This window comes from Melanotaenia boesemani, chromosome 12, assembly GCF_017639745.1.
Source record: "Melanotaenia boesemani isolate fMelBoe1 chromosome 12, fMelBoe1.pri, whole genome shotgun sequence".
Taxonomy (NCBI): domain Eukaryota; kingdom Metazoa; phylum Chordata; class Actinopteri; order Atheriniformes; family Melanotaeniidae; genus Melanotaenia; species Melanotaenia boesemani.
In genome coordinates this window covers 4,009,190-4,026,503 of record NC_055693.1, presented here as the reverse complement: position 1 = coordinate 4,026,503, position 17,314 = coordinate 4,009,190, and the positions used below count along the sequence as shown (strand labels likewise).

Genomic DNA, 17,314 nt, shown 5'->3' with positions numbered 1-17,314 from the left:
TGAATTTATGATACAAAGAATTAATGCAGTTCTGATGGAAAAAGAGGTCCAACCCAGTATTAGAAAGGTTTGTAACTCATCCCATTCAGCTGTTCAGCTAGAAATGAGCAGATCTAAACTAAAACTAATTTCCTCTGAAGGTAATTAAACCTGGACTAAAGCTGGAGCTGTGATGAAAAACTGTGCAACAATCTGTAAATCTCTTCTTGAACTGACCTTTACTTTGACCATCACAGAAAACCACTGCATGTATGGAAGTGTGTAATATTTAAAGCTGAATTAATAGTATGTGACACAAGAGAAAACATTGACCTTTTATTTCATTACACCCCCTGCTTGGCTAAGATGCCTAATTTGTTGGACGGCTGCATGAGAGAAGCAGGTTCAGTGTCAGTGTAAAAATAATATAAAAATCTGATCATCATACTGAGTTTTAGTTCGTGTTTAACAGACTGAAAAATGTGTAAAATATTGAGTGATAATTCACATTTAAATGGGGTAAAAACTGAAGAATTATCTGTGATGGGAAAAAGAAAACAAGAGACATTGATGAAATTTGATAAAAATGAACTTCTTCAGGGATTTTTTTTTCTTTTTTTTTAGTTTTTTTTTTCGTTTTTTTGTTGTTGTTCATCATCTTCATCTTGCTCACCTACACTTCCAAAGTGAGGCAGAAACACACTCTGAAATGTCACTTTCAAGTGTTCATCTCCTGCTCAGATTAACATTTCCTTGTTTCCCCGACACTCTGCTCTGCTGCCACCCATCATCTCTGCCACAAGGAGACATCTGTGTTGGGGAGTGGAAGAGAGAAGAAGTGGAGGAGTGGAAACATGAAGAAAACAGACAGATGGAGCTCATGAGGGCCCATCATGCCAGATTAAGTGGAAGAACAGATGAGTGGGGAGGGATCCAGCAAGGAGGGTGCAGATGAATGCTGGGCGGGGCTGAGTGCAGCAGCAGCAGGGTATGGAGGATGTCAGAGGTTCAGAGAGGTTCCTTATTCCCCTCTCAGTTCATCCATTTATGTCCCCCTCAGTCCTGCAAGTCTGCAACCACCCACACTCCCATTCCCTCTCCACTTCAACTCCTTCACCGTTCTTCCCTTTGCTTTTTCAACCTTCCTCCTTTCAACCCACCTCTGCACTTTATCACCTATATGTGGTCCCTGCACACCTCTGCCTTGGTCCGACCCCCTCCCTTTATCTTGCCTCTGCTGCCTCTAGCTCATTTGTTTTCTTTTTTTTGCTGTGTCTCTGTACAGGCCCAAGCAATCTTTTGTCTTAGTCCCAATTTCTGCAGCGAGTTTCTGTCAAACGCCTCCCAAATGATCGTTTCCAATTATAGGCTCTAATAAAGGGGTGTCCAGTGTCAGTCCTCAAGGGCCACTGTCCTGCAGGTTTTCAATGTTTACCTTCTCCAACACACCTGACTCAAATTAAATGAATCCAACAGCCTATGAATTTCTGCCCAATGACTCTTTCATTTGAGTCAGGCGCCTTGAAGCTGGGAGACTTGCAGGATGGTTAGCTGGACACCCCTGCTCTAATCCATTACATGTTTTTATGCTTTAGTGTTTCTTTAGTCACTTTTGAATGAAGAGATCTGTGAAATGGAAATCTGAGCTTTGCTGTTATCTTAACTAATGAGACTTTGTCTCTTCCAGCTAATAAACCACTTTTCTACTGCAAGTAAGTTTACCAGAAATCATGGATAGAACTAGTTTGCATAAATTAAAATAAAATGTGATTCATTTATATAAAATAAAAAGTTTAATTAAATTACCAATTGGTAGAGGAATAAAAGTTTTATGAGTGCTTCCACATCCAAGCAAATATCCTTCTTAACTGTTTCCGCCCAGAAATCACAAAGTCCTCTTTAAGATGATGAAGGTGATTGGATGGTATAATTAGAAACAGTTTTTTTAAAGCAGCACTACTAAACTTTGCCATTTTCTCACTTTAGTCCTTCCTAACAACAACTAACTCAGCATCCATCTTCATCCTGTCTCTTCTCTGAGATCTCTCCAGCCAGTAAAAGTCAGAACGATGTTGACTCTTATCTTATTTCTTGCTCTTTCCCTTTCTTGTTTTCTTTTCCTGGCCTCCTTTTTCATTTCTTTGCTAAATTAGCTGAGGTGCACATTTAAAGCAGCCAGTATGTTCATATCTAGCTGCTGGCTTGTGACATTAATATATTCATTTTATTTAAAGGACTGTGTGCAGTTAACATTGATTATTCACAGAATAAATAGATGGCTGCACCAGATGTAGCAATATGCTAATTTCCATCTGCAGTCCATCCAATGCAAAGTGCCATAAAGTGAAATGCAGCTGTAATGTGATGCTCCAGGATGGGAAAAAAGCTGTCAAATGCGGTTTCTCAGCCTTGGGACTCTACAAGGACACGATGGCTCCAAGAGTGTTCATCATTAATGTCAGTGTGTCATCAAAGCAGTAGGTTGCTTTTTAGATTACGTCATGTCCAACAAAAGAAGTTCAAAACAATAAATAAAGGTAGGAGGAAAAATAGAATATAGAAAAAAGGCATGTTTAAATTAGATTAAATTAGACAAATAATCTTAAGATGATTTAAGCGGACGTTTTATTTTGAAAAATGGAGTAATAAATTTGTCAAATATCATGACTTACCCCCTTATACCAATATTAGAGTTACAAAGAAAAAGAAGAGCAGAAATAATCATTTACATGTAACTTTTTACACTTGTACGATTGAAAATAATAACAACCTCAAAGTTACTTAAAGTGAATTTGGTAAGACAGGTTAGTAGAACAATCCTTCCAAATAGTTTCTTCATTTAATTGTTTAAACAGTTGTTTAAACGTATGCAACAGGTCAGAAGTGCAGAGATTTAAGGTAAGGAAGTTCAGACATGTTGCTTCAGAACAATACAGCTGAATTTTCACTGTGGTGCCCCCTAACGACGGCTAATTCAGCCTCCATCTTGCATCCTGTCTCTTCTCCGAGCTCTCTCCAGCCAGTCAAAGTCAGACCAGCGTTAACTCTCGCCTTAGCTCTTGCTCTGTCTTTTTCTCTTTTTTTCTCACGTCCATCAATAATGTTATCCTGAGTTCCTTTGATAAATCAGCCATGTAGTGCTTCAAAAAAGCTTCTGTGTTAATATCCAGTTTTCAGTCAGGCACAGCGTTGCTTTCAACATCTGACACTCGTTTTAAGTTCTTATCACTTTTTGGTTCCTTTCAGTCAGCATCTTTTAACTGCTTAATCAGGGTTAAAAACATCACATTTAAGACTAAAATCAGTTATTTACCATGTAGCGCCACCTTAATGGATGCAGAGATGTTTTACGTTCTTTGATGCATTGTCTGCATGAACAATTGACCAGCTGAGACATTTTTGGTCAGTTTATCCATATTTAGTTTAATTTGTCAGTCTGGGATCATAGTCATGTTGGACCTTTTTATGTGTAGGGATGTCTGCAGGTCTTTTTCAAACACAGGTTCGGAGTCCATGCTCATAGGTGTGGAAACTGGGCACATTTGCATTCCATTTATTTGTTTGTTTTTTTTTGCACATATCACTAACCAGCCTCTGACAGACGCAGCTCTATGTTTTGCACAGATTTGCGGAGCTTTGAAGGAAAGCTTTGATGGGGTTCTTTTTGTGTTTTTTTAAATGTTCAACACACCACAGAACTTTTTAGCTGCACTTCTGAGAAGTTACTTAATTAATCACAATAATTAAGGAACAAATATTTTGTACATTAAATGAATAAAACTGACAACATTCAGCTAAAAGGATCCACAGACATTCTGTGATGGTTTGTGGTGTCTTTTATAAAACTAAAAGATTAGCCTTCCATTTAGATCAACATTCAAACACACACACTCTCCGCCGCACCTGGAATGATTTGAGAGTCCAGTCATTTAATCACCTGTTTGGATATTTCATCAGCATTCACCCAAAGACACACACTTGTCTTAAATTCACCTTTTTGTGTGTTCACTCTCTCAGGAAAAGGAGATCTGATTGGCTCTGACTCATTGACAAAGGAGCAGGTGATCAAGACCAACGCCAACGTCAAGGCACTGACTTACTGCGACCTGCAGTACATCAGCCTGAAGGGACTCCGCGAGGTCCTCCGACTTTACCCCGAGTACGCACAGAAGTTTGTCAGCGAGATCCAACATGACCTCACGTACAATCTGCGAGAGGGCCACGGGGCCGACGTGAGTATCCGCATGTAGATTCCCATTTAGGGAGAAAACAAATAGAAGGAGAGCTCAATGTACTTGATCACATGCAAACAGAAAACTTCCTCAGCTTTAATAACAGCTGTATGAAGAGTGAACAGAAGCTGATGAATTAAACTTCCTTCATGGATCATTTTCATCTTCTCCTCACTGATGAGAATTCAATCAATCACCTCCCAGTTTGGTTCATTTCTGCTCTGACACTTCTTTTTTGTATACATTTTGTCACTAATCCTTTTTAGGTTATTTTAAAATCTTAAATCATATAAGTAAGATGTTACTGATATGTTGATTAAAGCTTTTGATTATCATGGTCCTGCCATGATAATCTAGCTAAGGAAATCAAAGGGTTGTATCAAATCATCTGTTTGATTCAAACCCCCATCCTCAGCTGCACAAAGAGACAGTGGAAAGAGGTAAAAAAAAAAACTTTTAACAGAAAGGTAAACCTCCTGCAGGACCAGAACCAGGAAGGCCATATCTGCCTCGACTGATTGGGGGTAGAGCGGACAGGAGAAAGGGATCACACATTTAAATGACGCTAAGCCAGGGAAACTTGCTGAGAAAGAACACAAGAAACACAAATTACAGTAATGATATCAAATATTCACATTTAGGGGGGAAAAAAGAGTAAAGAGAGAGAAACAGAGGAAAGTGGTCAGTGCATCATGGGATATTCCCCAGCAGTCTTAGCCTATAGAAAGCATAACTGAAGGAATGGATAAGGGTCACCCTTGCCAACCCTAACTATGAACTTTGAAGCCTTAAAGGTATCTTAAAGGTACTGAGGGGGTCTGCTTCCTAAACCCAAACTAGGAGCTGGTTCTACTGAGAAGGATCTGTTTCACATTGTAATTTTAAGAACCTAAAGTAAACCTGCAGTCTGACAGTGAAGAACTCTACTTACACTTTGCAACACTGTTTGCAAAATGTTGTATTTACAGCCAGAGGGTCAAATTAATGAAGAACACAATCAGCTGTTTGAATTTTTTGTTTTGAACAGAGCTCTTTTTCCCTACTTATGAGAACATTTTAAGTTTAAATGAATTAAATTAGTATTTTAAGTCTGGGCAATTCTTCTTTTGTCCTCCACGTGTCCAGTTACTGCCTCCATGTTGAGATTTGCTAAGTTTCCAGCTAATAGATCTTTGTGAATCACCTTAATGCTGCTAAAATCCGATTTTCTGTGTCGGACTGTCTGATGTTTGCTGTTTTTCATAGATGCAAAATAACAAATGTGTCTTTGTGAGACCGTAAAGATCCAGTTTAAAGTGGATTGTCTAGGTTGTCTGTTATTTGTCCACACAGCACTGGTTCAGCCCTTGAGTTAGGAGCCTTTTTTCTGCCTGAATGATTGAGTTAAGTGTCTGAAAAGGGTCAGGTACAAGGACTGGACTGAAAATGAAAAGACCTTCAGAAACTTTGAAAACTATTGATTAAGACAACTTTAAAAGATTACAACAAAGCCTGACTGCTGGGAAGAGAGAGAAAAAAAGAAAAGAGAAGATGTTTAAGACTTTTGGATAGTAAAAATGGGGGAAAGAAAGTAAAAAAAACACCTATCAGAACCTTAAAAAGTTTTATTAAAAAACCTTAGAGATAGAAGTTGTTGTCATACAACCCGCAGAGCAGCACCACTGCATGCTCTGCCGTGCCAGCACAGATCAAAAATCCTTTTTCATGTGGAGATAATGTGCAGCCTGAAGAGATGCTCATGTTAAGAGGGGTCTCACAGATAAAAGCTGTGTGTGACCTCTTCACCACTGCACAACTCATCACAGTCTGGCATGCCTGCAGCCTTCTTGTGCTTCATTTCAAACTGCTGCCATCCAACACAGACTGCACTTTCGGTTACTGCTGCAGCAGAGAAAAAAAAAACAGACAGGAATAGATGAGTGCTGCTGTTTGAAGCTTTGCTGTTGCTAAAAATAGAGGTGGGGGAAGCACGGGTTCTCCCTGACTGGCTGTCCCCCTCGCAGCTGTTGCTAAGATTGGATCCTGCTCGATAAAAATAGCTCAGCCAGCCGAGGAGGAGGAGGAGGAGGAGGAGGCAAAACTTCTGCTATCTCATTTTCTCTTCTCATTTCCCCGTTTTCTACTGCAGTGGAACGGTTTGTTTCTCCAGGGTACTGCACAATTACCGCAGAGTGAGAGTGGAGGACACGTGTGTGCACATATCAGTGTGTGGCTATCGCCATGTCAAAGCAATGCACGATTCTGGATGCACAGTCTGTTTGTATCTCAGGACTGGGCTACAGATGTCCATCCTGGTTATCAATGCAAAAACCCTGCTGGTACCCGCAGCCTGGGAGAGTTAATTTGCATATTCATGTACGAAAAGGCTCCAGGAACAGAACAAAAAGCCTGCAGATATCTGTCTTATGCTCCCTTTGTTAGGTAAACAAGTTGCACATTCAAAGATTGAACAAAAAGAAACAGGTGTAGTCACGATAGATACAAAAAATACATGATTTGAGGGAAAAAATGGTGTTTGCAAGGCATGAAAGAGGGTTCTGCATTCAGCCAGTCTACAGGGGTGAACTGATATTACTGTAAGATTTGCACCCAATGCCCTTGTGCTGTTTCTGCTCCAGCAAACATGCCAAGCAGAACAAAACTGCCCTTCACACTGCATGCACACGTAAAGTCATTCTTCTCCTTGCAAGAACAGCACATACATCCAGCAAAGGCACGCGCCTGCACACAGCAACTGTACACTTATCACACCCCCTCATCGCAGAGCGGTTTCCTGCGGAGCTGCGAGCTAAGATTAGAACAAGAAAGCTAAAAATAAACCACGGCTGCACAGAGGAGGAGGCAAGAAGGAGAGAGAGAGAATGCTGAGCAGGCAGGGACGGAGGGAAAAGAGTGAGTTGATTAAGAGGAGAGCGATGCTGGGAGTGTGGAGGGAAGCAGAGGGGCGGCTGCTTGGCTGCTGCAGAGACTGATGGAAGTCTTTCATATCTCATCATGCAGTCGCTGCATGTTAAACCTGTGAGTGACGACCAGTCGAAGCTGCTATAAGCGAATGTGGGGGTTTGATGAGTTAGCGCTGCTCCTACACACAGATCTCACAGAAACCTCTTATTCCAGATAACACATTATAATTCTGGCAGAGTCTGAGGGTGTTTAGAAGAAGTACAGTCCCAGAACATTTTCATGGAGCCATGAATATGGATTAAAGTAAACAGAAAACAGTTTATTTCTGGGTGAATAAATTGCATGTGTTGTGCTAAAACTTTCAAACACACACAGCAGCATCAGTAAAACACAATTCTGCTCCTATAAATAAAAACAAAGTGCTGCCTTCTTTAAACAGAGAAACTTTAGGATTTAGAATCTTCACTTTGTTCCACTTGTCATTTCTAGAAGTTTTTCAGCAATGCAGCATCAACACCTGAGTTACTGAATTCATGATCAGACATGACTGATGGAACATGGTTGTGGGTGGAGTGTGAATGTGTCTTATGAGGGAAAATCAGATGCAGTCTGTATTAAAGATCCCTTTTTACCTTAGGGGTTTATAAGCTTCTGTGTATACAGGGCAGTGAATCGTCTCCTCAGACCCCTGAACTTCCTGAAACTTCATCTTTATAACGTTTTAGCATAAATTCAGTTTATTTGCTGACATCTAGTTGGAGAAAGCAACCATCTCAAATGTCCACTCAGAATTGAGCAGCACATATTTTCTATAAATCATTTAACTTAATTACCTGTTAAAGGTAAAACAGGTCATTTTGGAAAAGTTACCCCAAAAGTTTGTTCTCGTTTTCTACTTTCTCCTCTGTTATGAAATCGTATCACTTATTCATGTTTCTCTTCTTTGATCAGGTCAGTTCATGCACTGTTGTCTCTTATGTTGCATAATAAGTGCAATTCTCTTTTTCGCATACGAGCAACTTCATACTTCTCATAATATCTGCAGCCTCTTATTCCTCCACTTTCCTCCTTCTTCATCGTTCTCTGATCAGTATCCCTCTATGCACCTTTTAAATCCGCAGGTATCCCAAACAACACAAGTTGGTGGTGCAAAAACTGTCGTTTTTTAAAAGGAATTAACCAGAGAACTCTATCACACCTTCAGTTGGTGCAAAATGCGGCAGCATGATTTTTAACAGGTACAAAGAAACGAGATGATTCCATTGGCTTCATGTTCATTTTAGGGTTAATCTTAAGGATCTGTTATTTGTTTTTAGGTCTTTTAATGGTCTTAGGCCAGCATATTTGTCCGACTTGCTGCATCCATACGCCCCTTCTCTTTCTCTCTGGTCACCTGACCAGATGTTCCTGGTGGTTCCTAAATCACAAAAAGAAAATGAGAGGTGATCAAGCTTTTAAGCTCTGGAACGAGCTTCCTTTACACATAAAACGAGCTCCTCCAAGTCGATGTTTTTAAATATTTGAAAACACACTTTTATTCTTTCTTTAACCAAGTGTGAGTTTAACTAAGCTTTTACTGTCTTCTGAATGTTTGTTTCCTCTTTATTTTTTGTGTTTATATTAATTATTTTTGTGTTTTACTTGTTGTGCAGCACTTTGGTCAAACATGTTGTATTTATAAAGTTCTATATAAATAAATATGGTATGGCTATTCAGTGTAAATGTTCTACAATGAACATTTTTCAGTTAGAAATAATTCATTTATTACTGTTTATGTCAGAATTATTGTAGTGCAAAAAGTATCTGACTGTGCACAACATGGTCTTGAGCAAAGTTTTTACCATAAAATGATGCTAAAGGTCTCAGAAACTGAATCAAATATAATACAGTAAAGGGTTCAATTTGGCCCAGATTTCACCAGGATTTGCAGCATAAATGGGTGAAACTGAACCTAAAACTTCATCTTTCAAGCTCATTTCATTATTTTTCTTCTTTTAAACTAAACAGCCATATTAAATTACGTTTTTCCCACATTTATGTATTGAACTGCACCTTTATGACGGCACAGCAGGATTTGGCCTGTATTGTTTTATGTGTAAAAGATTTCATATCAAACATTAAATCCATTCAAACCAGTGAAACACCAGTTTGCAAAACATATCTGCATTTCAAATAGCATGTTTTTACCTGTTCTAGTAAGCAGACAGTGGAAGAAAAAAAGTCTCAGACATCAAGACGATGAATCGATCGGCTTTAGAATGGAGCTCAATGTTAAAACTCGGGTTTGAGATTTCAGCATGAGTTTAACAGGACATAGCTTACTTCTTTACAGCCATTTATTGATGTATACATAGAGTAATAAGGACTAAACTGCTGGAAATAAAAACAGATATTTGGTAAATGAGCGCTACAACTGAAACCATCTAGAGCTCACTGAGGCACAAAGAGATATAGAGGGTTCATTCTAAGCTGCTACTAACATAATCCATCTAGGAAAGCAATTATATTCTCATAGAAACATCATTTTTAATAATATAATCCTTTTTGTCTGATAGATCTTTGTTACTGTGGCACACTCAGTTATCGTCTAGTTTGGATTAATTTCATACAGATAATGTATGTATGCAGTGCTGGTTTGGAACCAGTTTCTAATCTGTAACTCTTGGCTGGTTGATCTGACGTCAGAGCTGCACTGTTTCTCGATTAGTGCTGAACCAAAAATAACGTTTCAAATCTGTAAATGCAGTAATATGGCTCTTTAAATGTTTCATGATGCTTCTTCTTCCCGTCTAAGATGCAGCTAATGGCTTTAAATCAGAACAGACAAAGCAAATAATGTATATGTTAGCTGGTTTTAGAGTTTCTCCACATTTTCCCATCTGATGTGATCCATCTAGACTAGAGTGACATGAAAAGTTTGGGACTTGGCTCTTGAAATCCCTGTGAGAAGATGCTTTTAATGTCCACACCCCAAAAGTTGTACTGATGTATTTTTAAGTTGCGGAAGTAAAATCTAAATCCCTTAAGAGGAAGTTTTTTGTTGTTGTTTAAGTGCATGTTTCAGTCAGAACACAGTTTGCCCATTTTCTCCTTTATTTGTGGAAAAATAAAACTTCATTTCATGCAAATAGATATAAATAAAACAGATTGAATGAGAAGGAAAAAAATCATAAAATGATAAGAAAGGCTGGGCCACACTTATGTTGCAGAAGTCTGAAAATTAAACAAGACATTCAAATGTTTCTTACTTGATTTTCACAAGAATCTTAACTGATCTTTCTTTTACAATGTTTTAAAAAGATTCAGAAGTTGTTGTTGGATTGTCTTCAGATGATTTCAAACCAGTCAGCCTGGCTATAAAACTTTAACTGATTTATTTTATTAAAAATTAAGAGAGAGAAAAAAAGGAGGTGAGAACAGTTTATGAAGCAAAAAAGACTATTTCTTGTGTTTGCATTCCACCTGCTGGTTGAGCTGTGGTACTACAGCCTAACAGGTGACGGTTCAACCTGTTCACATCTCCTCATCTCTATCCCTCTCAGGCGGACTGGGAGAGCAACGGTGGCCTAGTGAAGAAGCTGCCGTCCATCCGGGAGGATGAAGAAGGCGACGAGGAGCAGAGCAGTGTGAGCCGTGCTACTCGCTCGCCGCTGCACCTCAGCAGGGGGCTGAGCTCGCCGTTGCGCTCCCCCCTCCTGCCGCCACGTCCGTTCCGCGCCCCCTCCGAGTATTCGCGACCCTCCACCTTGCAGATTCCCGTGGTGAGCTTCGGTGGTGCGCCACCGGAGCTCAGCCCCAGGTAACGCACACACAAAAACACACAAGCATTTTAATTTAGACCAATAGCCAGAGAGATCAGAAACACTAAGGACCTGCAGTCATCTCAGCGGCACAGGTGTCTGGCTGCCATGGTAACCAGTACATCACAGCTCTGCTGTGTATGGTTTCATTCTGCAGGATGAAATGTCTGCGAGCAGTGTAGCATGTCAAGATGTGTGAGCAAAAGTTGTTGATGCAGAATGTTTTTTTGTTTTTTATGTTTGCATGAAAATTCTCCACATGCAGACGTGTCCTGTTCTCTCTGCTGATTTGCATCCCTCTCTTGTCCCACTTTAATCCCTCTTTCCTGCATAGATTCGTGGATGGCATCGAAACGGAGAGCAATTCCAGCTTCTCTCAGAAGTTTGAATTCAGTCCCAGCCTGACAACTGCAGCTCCACCATCCCCATACCCCGGTAACACACACACACACAAACACACATTTTATTAAAATTTTTTCAGAAAAGTTAACGTTGGTGTGTGTGTGTGTGTTGTTTGTAGGGATCCGTGAGCAATCTGAGATCAAGCAGAGTGTGTCGAAACTGACAGAGGAGGTGAGTGCTGACCCACATGTTTACGTATCATTAATCTTCCTGAACTTTTTAATGGAACTTAAAGAGGTCAAAGTTGTAAAAGCAGAAGTTTTACCTTAAAAATGAATTCATTCTATTTAACTGCTTCAGTTTTAGGATTTGGTATTGTGCATGTAACATGTTTCATGCACAAAATTCAGAAACAGTGTTTGAAAAAAAGTCCACCCTTGCTGCCTCCACAGGAATTAAAAGTGTAAAAAATCGACCATTTGCTGCAGATCAATGCACTGATTAACTGATTAACGATTTCATTTAACCTGATCATCAGTGCAAGCTTTTCTAGAAAAGAGGACGTTTAGTCAGTTTGCTGCTCTGCAGCATTCAGGTGTGTATTATGACAATGCCAAGGAGGAAAGACATCAGCAATGATCTTATAGAAGCAATTGTTGATGCCCATTAATCTGGGAAGAGTTATCAGGTCATTTCCAAACTATTTGGAGTCCATCCTTCTACAAAGAGAAAGATTATTCACACATGAAAAACATTCACTGCCCATGAGTGAACATCCCAGCAAGTTCAGTCCAAGATCAGACCATGTAACGCTGTAAAAAAGACACTGTAAAAAACCCAAGACTAACCTTCTAGACTGTCTAGGCCTCAGTTAGCATGTAAAACGTTAAAGTTCACAACAGTCCAGTTAGAAAAAGACTGAACAAGTGTAGTTTGTTTGGAAGGGCTGCAGGAGAAAGCCTCCTCTCTAAAATAAACATGGCAGCACAGCTTAGGTTTACAAAGTTGCATCTGAACAAACCACAACACTTCCAGAACAATGTCCTTTAGAGAGACCAGACCAAAGAAACACCTCATACCATCTGTGAAACACGGTGGTGGAGGGTTGATGATCTGAGATGTACTGCAGCTATAGGACCTGGGCATCTTGCAGTCACTGAGTGCGCCATGAACTCTGGATACTAGTTTTCCATGAGTCAGATGTGAGTCCATCTTTCTGACAGCTAAAGCTTGGCTGAAACAGGTTCATGCAACAGGACAATGATCCCAAACACAGCAGCAGATCTACAACAGAATGACTGAAAAAGAAAATAATCAAGGTGCTGACATGATCCAGTCAAAGTCCAGACCTCAACCTGACTGACATGCTGCGGTGGGACCTTCAGAGAGCTGCAGAAACTAATACTGCTAGCCTAAATGAACAGAATGAAAGTAATTAAATAAATAAATAAAACATGAGCTAATTCAGAGGCGTTAACCTCTCCCTTAGCCAGGAGTGGATGTCCCAGCAGGTTCAGTGTAAAGTCAGACTGTGCAATGTTCAGAGAAACTGTGAAAAAAAATAACAAAAGAAAAAAAAAACAGAGTTACATCTCAGACTCTTCAGGCCTCCGTAATCATGTTAAATGTTAAAGTTAATGACAGAAAAATTAAAAAAAGACTAAAAACGTATGGCTTGTTTGGAAGGGCGGTTATATACATGTATGTTCATTTTACCCTCCAGAAGAAAGGAGTTGCTAGTTTATCGCTGCATCAGTTTCTGTTACTGTGTTGTTTTTATCTTTTATTTTGTAAAGCATTTGCTCTGATTTGACCATTTTCCACAAAGTTTCAACTTCTCTTCAGAAACACTGAAGCAGAGAGACGTCAGCCTCCAGTGTTATGTTGTTATGTGGTAACTGTGTGAGAGTTGGGGAATCTGATTTCCACCTGTTCATTTACAGAGGCAACAAATAAATGTGTTGTTAAACGTGTTTTTAAAGCACCCCTGACAGGACTGATGTGATCCTGTCCATGACCTGTCCTCCTTTTTTATCTACAGATGAACGGTCTTTCTAAACAAGTCTCCAAACTCAGTCAGGAGCTGCAGGAAATGGTCCACCTCCTGAAGCCCCTCCTCCAAACGACACCGCAGCCAATCCTGATGAGCATGGTACCACATTTAACCCCACCTCAGAGCTGTGCCAGCCAGCTGTCATCCACCTCCTGTCTCATGGCACCACCCCCAGCCATACCTTGCTCCCCCCGGAGACCAGGCACTCACTCTCTGTTGGACAGCGGAGATACGGAGAGTGTGGATTTGCCAGGATGCCTTCTCCCAACTTTTCACTCAGCAAAAGGGCCTAATTCATCTCCACCAGCATCAGCGCAGCCTCCAACCAACCCCACAGGAGGCAGCACCCACAAACCCCTCAACTCCAGTCTTCCCTCCCTTAAGGAGGGACTTCTGGAGGGGTCCCCAGCCTCCCGGAGCCCCCAGGTGTCCTCCAGTAACAGGATGTTTTTGCCCTTGTTGCAGGACCAGCCTCCTTTGACCTCTCACACCCCATCACCATCTCTTTCTTTCTCTATGTCTCTCTCCCCTTCGCCCTCCCTCTCCCCCTGCCAGGGCCCCCACCCATCACGAACTGGCCTCTGCACCAGAAGCCTGCTCCCCCCACCTCCATCCCAGGACACCCCTCCTCCTCCCCTTTCTTCACACTGCTCCGCTCCCCCGTCGCTCACATCCTCCCCTGGAGATCACCGGCTGAGGCCTCCCCCTTCTGTCCCAATCGTCTCCCCCGCTGTCCCTCTCCATCCCTCCACTCTCTCCCTGCCCTTGGACTTTGGGAGCGTGATGAAAAGAGACACCCAGACTTCATCTTGGCGCAACTCACCGCAGCACCAGAGAGAGGCGAGAGCACCGGCAAATCCCCAGGAGCTGGAGATGCAAGAGTGGGGACGACAGGAGGAGGAGGGGACGTCCTCCATGGAGCACATCAGCTTCATCGATGAAGAGGAGCCAGCTTTATGAGCGGGTTCGTGCTAAGGAAGCCATGACGGCAGCTGTCTGGATAGACAGGTAAACACAAACACACCTGGAAGGCTGAGACGCTGCCAGCTGTTAACCAATCAGTTCACAGAACAACAACAGCACAAGATAAAAAATGAGGAGCGGAACTTTTTATCTGCTTCATCTCTGGAGTCTCGCTCGGCTCCTTCTAACTAACTGAACACACAATGTTGTTTTTTTTTAAATTCCGACACAGATGTCTCCTCCTCTTTAAAGGGCAGGTACAAAGACACATCACTCAGCAGGAAAGGTCTCCACCCCAAACACGATGACCACGAGCCAGCTCACCAGGACGGCGAATGTAAGCTCTTCATCCAGTCTCATCAGGTCTTCTCACCTGGAGGGCCAGTCTGCTTCATCACTGGATTTATTTTCAAAGGGAAGCAAACACCTCTAAGCTTTTAAACACTCATCTTGTCTGAGTCATGCACGCTCCAACAAATGAAAATAAATCAAGAATTCAACAGTTTCTTGAAGTACAGGGCAGCTGCGAGGAAGCAGCCAAGTCTGGACGAGCTGTTTGGGTTCTTTGCCAAAGAAAAAGTGAAAACGTTCGGGGAGAACTCAAACCATGACCCGCATCCTTATCATATGTGTTTACAATCAGCCGATCAGATTGTGCATCCCACATCACCCCTGAGCTTTAGCCATCCAGCCATTCGTGCCTTCTCCATGTAAAGACTTCCCCGCGGTACTTCACCTGTTTGGATTTAGATCAAAAGCCATCAATGTCACCTACTGAGAACACTTGCACCTTTTATCTGAAATATAACCACTTTATTTATTTATTTAGACTCTTTTGTTATTTTTAGAAAAGAAGTGAGGACTAATATTGCACGTCTTTGTGACTGGATGCTCTCCAGACTGACTGTAACCTACTGATTCTTATGTAGCACACACTCCTCATCATCTCCTTTGGCTGAGCTTTACGCTGGTACGGGACGACAGCCTGAACCCAACGACATCCAGGCTGCATTGCTATGAAGGTCTCAGGACTTCTGTTTTTTTTTTGTTTGTTTGTTTGTTTTGTTTTGTTTTGTTTTTTTTGCTTTGCTTTGCTTTGCTGAGGTGCTTTGTGCACCGTTTCTTGTAATATAGATTTCTGGTTTTCTGTGATGGAACCCGAGCAAGTGACCGTGAAATGCTCTGGAGTTCAGACCCACTGATGGGGTTTAGGTGGGTGGGGGGTTTAAATAAAATGCATGTCACATTTAGTTTTTATTTTTGCATGAGAAACGTGCCTGCTTTTGAGCAGTTCAGGGCAGGAGACTCGTCGGAGCAGAACCTTCTTGCCCTGTTGGAGACTGTCGGGTTTCAGATGTATTTTATTAAAAAATGCTGTTACATTAAAGACTTAAACCAGGATTCCATGAAGTACAATAAAGAAATGTTGTTTTGTAAGAATTCAGACTCTTGTGAAGTTTGTGCCTCTTGTTTAACTTTACATATTTTTATTTTTATTATTACTATTATTTTTTTATTCTTTTTATCTCATTTTATGGAAAACTGAATGACTATGTGATTAGTGAGACAAATGCAAGGAAGAGAAAGCTGTGATTACAAAGAGGACAGGAATAAGTTATTTCATGCTCCTTTTCAGACTTGGTAATAGCTGGTTTTATTTTGTTTGTTTTTTTTTTATTTATTTGTGCAACATACAAATAATTGTTTGTTTTTAACTATTATGTTGTTTGTTATTTTTGTTCCAAATAAAAAAAAAACAATACCAATACAATTATATAAAAATGAAATAAATACAGGAAAAACACTGAAAATTTTTTTTTTTAATAAATTAATAACAATAAATATCCATCCATCTATAGCTTCTAGGATCTTCAGGATGTTCAAACCCCTTCACCACGGTATGGTCAGGGAAGGATAACAGTTAATAAATCTTTATTCAGCATTCAACAATTGATAAATAAAGATAAATAACTAATATAAAATAAATACATAAATAAGAGTGTGTAAAAGCAAATGCATAAATATAAGAAATTATTTTATAAAAGAAATAAAGATCAGAACAGGTTTGTGGCATCAAGGGGTGAATCTTGTAACTACAGCAACAGAAATTAGAAACACAAGCAAAAAAGAGGATTTATTCAGCTGCTTGATCAAAAATTATGAAAATTCTGGCTTTGTAAAAATTGTTGTAACTAACTGCATTTTCCCAGATCATCTAGAGCAAAGTCCAAATGTAGAATCACAAAAACAGACAGCTGAAGTTCTCTGAGGACCTCAGACATCGTTTCTAATCAGGCGTTTCCTGGAGGAATGTCTGAACTGCAATGTGAAAATGCATCATCATCATCACCCTGAAAAATAACCTCAGCATCACCAAACCGCCTTCTGATGGGTGGAAGGAGAGTCCAGAATGTATTTACGTCCATCTCCTCTGGTCCTTTACCCGACATCAACCTCAGATCCTCCCTGATGGAGGAAATGTGCTGCTTCGCTTCACTCATCTACGTTTCATTAGACCAGAACTAAACCGAAGTTCCAGCACGATCTCCCCGTCCACACCAGACTGGTGATTCATCACTTTCATCCACCCTCACTTTCCAGCTTCACTCTCTAACCTTGTTTTCTTCTATTTTATCTGATAGTGATGTTTTATATTTGGTTTTTCTGCATTTTTGTGGTGGATTTTCTATTTTTAATCATATTGCTTTAAGTTTTCTGTCCTGATGCTTTGATGCCTTTTCTGGTCGACCTGTATGTTTCTATTTTATAACTTTCCCATTTTATTTGTATTTGCTCCAAATTATAGATGCAACATAATTTCCACCGTCAGCTCTTTCCTGTCAGTCAGTAGTAACAATTTTACAAGTGTGCCTTTTAATTAGACTCATTTGCATATTTTGATGCATATTTATTTTAACTTGCATATGATGTAGGTATTTGTTTTAACTTGGTAAACAATGTGTGATTCTCACTGTCATTGTGAGAGAATTGTGATGTTTTTGATCACAAATGGTAGTCTTCCATCATCACACAGTGAGAGC

The 17,314-nt window shown here is 40.4% G+C and overlaps 1 protein-coding gene across 2 annotated transcripts in view; it reads left to right on the top strand.

Moving 5' to 3' along the window:
• kcnh3 (potassium voltage-gated channel, subfamily H (eag-related), member 3) overlaps nt 1-15,696 on the top strand; it is a 188,380-nt gene extending 172,684 nt beyond the window's left edge. The window contains exons 11-16 of one of the 2 annotated variants that reach the window (XM_042002721.1): nt 3,997-4,211; nt 10,658-10,914; nt 11,250-11,350; nt 11,436-11,488; nt 13,299-14,318; nt 14,526-15,696. In XM_042002721.1, the coding sequence (XP_041858655.1) occupies nt 3,997-4,211; nt 10,658-10,914; nt 11,250-11,350; nt 11,436-11,488; nt 13,299-14,270 (1,598 nt within the window). In that variant the 3' untranslated portion in view covers nt 14,271-14,318; nt 14,526-15,696. Of the gene's footprint in view, nt 1-3,996; nt 4,212-10,657; nt 10,915-11,249; nt 11,351-11,435; nt 11,489-13,298; nt 14,319-14,505 lie in introns of both variants that reach the window. The other variant, XM_042002720.1, reaches the window with a different exon arrangement.
• The last annotated feature ends 1,618 nt before the right edge of the window (nt 15,697-17,314 follow it).